Source organism: Orycteropus afer, unplaced genomic scaffold, assembly GCF_000298275.1.
Source record: "Orycteropus afer afer isolate SDZICR_OR568_19922 unplaced genomic scaffold, OryAfe1.0 scaffold00067, whole genome shotgun sequence".
NCBI lineage: Eukaryota > Metazoa > Chordata > Mammalia > Tubulidentata > Orycteropodidae > Orycteropus > Orycteropus afer.
The window spans coordinates 9,236,370-9,239,878 of record NW_006921654.1 but is presented as its reverse complement, the minus strand read 5'-3'; the positions used below and the strand labels follow the sequence as shown (position 1 = coordinate 9,239,878).

The window sequence follows — 3,509 nt, the reverse complement described above, 5'->3', positions numbered from 1 at the left end:
TTAACAATTTATCTTTTCAAAGGTATCCACTTTGCACTTTAAGGGGAATCAATTTTTAAAATCATAGAGCGTATTCATGACTACAGCTAAAGAATGGTGGGAAGGGGAAGCTGGAAGAGCCTTGGGAAGTTGTGATTACAAATAGAGCACCATATCCTTCAAGCCAAATGTCAACAAAGCTCTTTTTCACTGCATCTGTCCAGTGTTTACAAATAACCTCTCCAAGTCTGACCAGTTCCTGGTAACAAACATACATACATGTGTGTGTCTGTGTGTATACAGCAATGCACAGAAAAGGCTACCAGGAGCCTAACGCCTCTTTCAAACATTGGGGGCACCAGTAGAAAAAGGCAGGGCTCCCTAATGTCCATTGTTACATTTCCATTCTGAATGCCAGATGTAAAAAGCGCCTGAAGATGGTAACCCAGCTAGTGAGGAATAAATACCCCACCTCACCCAGTCCACAGAGAAACAACAGTAGAAAGAAGGGGCAACTCTTTGCTGCAGAGACAGAGTGAGTGTTTTCTTGCCATGAATTCCAGTCTCTCCTCCAGACCAGCTGCTTATTTCCTCAGGGCCCCAGGGAATGTTGATTCTGGCTGTAAATTTGGGAGGGGTGGGGAAGTGTGGAAAAAGGAGAAGAGGAGGAAGAGTGCAAAGTAGCTTCCAGAAGCAGCCAGCCTCAACAGTGGAGGAGAGGAGATTAGTCTTTAATGATGCTTCAAGGTCAGCAATAACTTTAGGAAAATCCTCCTCAACAGGCTCTTCGGCTCCTCATGCCCACGGTACGGTTGGGGGGGACTTGCCAGCGATCACAACCTCCTTCCCAGAGTTCCTTTGATTGAGTAGGGTAAGAATGAGAATGGTACCAGACCCTCATTGCCAGGACTGAGGGGGAAAGTTGTTCACCTCTGCTAGATCTTGCATGGCTGAGCCTTTGTGATTATATGTGAGCTTGATCCGCATTCGCAGCTGTTGCTATAAGAGGAAAAGAGAATCACAAGCTATACATTGAAATAAAATCCCTAGATCTGCCCAGCCTATAAATAGATTTTAATCTTATGGGTCAACATTTCTTTTTTAAAAAACAAGCAAAGCTGTCTCTAAGTAATGCTGTATAAGCAAAAACTGAAGCAAAACACCTAGTACTCCAACTATTAGCTAAGGAGCCAATATGAAACATGCCACCACATACAGGAAGTACATCTCCTGAATACACTGGTGACTTTAATTTTAAAAATGTATTAAAAGGACAAAATCACTTGGGAGCATTTCCTGTAACACTTGCTGAGTGCTTTGCAAAGGGACCCAACCCCTGAATCCAAGTGTCTAAAAAAAAATGAGATAAACACATATCTTATGCTCTACATTAAGATATCTGCAATATCTATAATAAATATATACAAATTTGTTTTGTTCCCAAGACATATTAAAAACGAATTTTTTTCAGTTTTATTCACAGATAATAGCAGTTTTAAGAGAACTCAATTGTAAGTACTCTTTACACAGATTTCAAATATTAATGCACTAAGAAAATTTTTACAGCATTTTCTTTCATAAAACATCTTTACACTTTGCTCAGATATTATCTTTAAATGTGCTACTCACCTTCTGAGGGTTCAGGACTTTTATGACTTGTGTGATGGTCCCCGTATTAAATGCTGGGACAATGCTGCTGCTAGGAGACAGAAGCTGCAGCTGGAATGTCTAGAGACGAAAAAGAGTGCTCTTCAGAAAAAGTAAAACACTACCACGTCACAGATGTCAACAAATAAAACCAAAGTTATGGAAGGGGATCTACGTAGGAGATCCTCGATAGGGAGGGTGAACAATGTGGACAAAACTCAAAATCATTTGGAGGAAAAAAAAAAAAGGTGGCGGGGGTCGGGGACCAGGTTTGCTGGTGTGATAGAGCCTGGTGGAACCACTGAGACTATGGCCCCTAGCTGCCCTTCAGCTCTGGAACTGAACCCATACCTGTGGCTTCCAGCCAAGCAAAAGACAGGCATAGGAGCTGAACACTTATCTGAGGTAGATACACTCCTTGGAGAGAACAATCATGGGAGAAAGAAGGGCTGCTTATGCACAGGGAGACAGCTCAGGGGGCAGGAGTGCATGGCAGGATGGACACTGGGAAGAGGTAACTATGGGGAGGAATTGGGAGGGGAGCTGTTGCATTGTGTTAAACTGTGGTCAATGTCATGAGACAAAGCGTATGTGAACTGCTGTATGGAAAGTGAAGTTGCTCTGTAAATCTTTACCCACATCTTAATTAATTAATTAATTAATTGATGAAAGCAAAAAAAAAAAAAAAAACCACAGTTAGACACCCAGGTCAGGGTTCAAGTAAGAGATCTGTCTTAATACCAAGTTCAATGTGTTTTCCAGAGATCAGCAGTTCAGAGAAGGTGGGCTGTCATTTTACAGTACTTGTAAAACCCATTGTTAGCTTGCTGATGACGAAAACTAGCAATGAGCCACTCTCTCCTTTCTGGCAGAAGGAACTTTAGCTTTCCACTTTGTAAAAGATGAATGACTAATTCTTGTTCTGACAAGTTCATCTGATAGTAATTCTTATCAACTATGAAGGTGAAAAATGGGTGCCTGCGGCTTAAAAAATGCAAGAAAAGAATCCAGAGAAAACCTTTCAAAGAATAACAAATCAACAAACTTAGACGTATTTAGATGATTGGTACCTGGCCACCTGAACTAAAGCCTGGAATAATCTATAATGTTTCACAAAAGTAAAGGAGAAATTTGGAAGAGCTTTTAGTAGAGTGGAGCACAAGAGGACTATCGGGAGCATAGGCCATAATAGAAAAAATTATGTGTAGAACAAGCCTATGCAGCAAAGACCTGGAAAAGCCAAGTAATCTGTTGAATGTTGCTGGGTTCTGTTTGGGTTTTTTTGAATGAAAGACGAAAATACTATGAGCAAATTAAGTAAATCAGGTATATTATGAGTAAATTAAGTAAATCAGGTATACTATGAGTAAATTAAGTAAATCAGGTTATTCCAAGTAGCTCACTCTTCTACCTATTAGGATTAGAAAAATTTTTTTTCCAAAACTTCAGTCTTCTAAAATACAAAGCAAAACAAAACTTATCCAATCTCTCGTAAGGCCAAAATTGTAAGGGTAAAGATTCTATTTCAATGCAGATTTATTATTTTGAGGCCTAGCAATCTGCTTCCAAAAGGTCCTAGCTTTGAAAACCCTATAGAGAGAAAAACATGGAACAGCAATCCAAATTCTTAAAGAATCCAAACTCAGAAACAATGAACATGCTGACACAAAGTAAAGAATACAACCAATGGCACTGAACAATATATGTGGAAATTGATGAATGGAAACCTGTTTTATTTTTATTTTTATTTTTTTAATTGTGATTTGGGTGAAGATTTACAGAGCAAATTCACTTTCCATTCAGCAGTTCACATATACTTTGTCTCATGTCATTGACCACAGTTTACCACAATGCAACAGCTCCCCTCCCACTTCCTCCCCCTA

At 39.7% G+C, this 3,509-nt stretch overlaps 1 protein-coding gene across 1 annotated transcript in view; it reads right to left on the bottom strand.

Annotated features, from left to right (window-relative positions):
- Positions 1–876: 876 nt before the first annotated feature.
- AP1G1 (adaptor related protein complex 1 subunit gamma 1) overlaps positions 877–3,509 on the bottom strand; it is a 62,494-nt gene continuing 59,861 nt past the window's right edge. The window contains exons 22-23 of the mRNA XM_007940331.2: positions 1,609–1,707; positions 877–978 (exon numbers count right to left, since the gene is read on the bottom strand). Of these exons, the coding sequence (XP_007938522.1) occupies positions 877–978; positions 1,609–1,707 (201 nt within the window). The remainder of the gene's footprint in view (positions 979–1,608; positions 1,708–3,509) is intronic.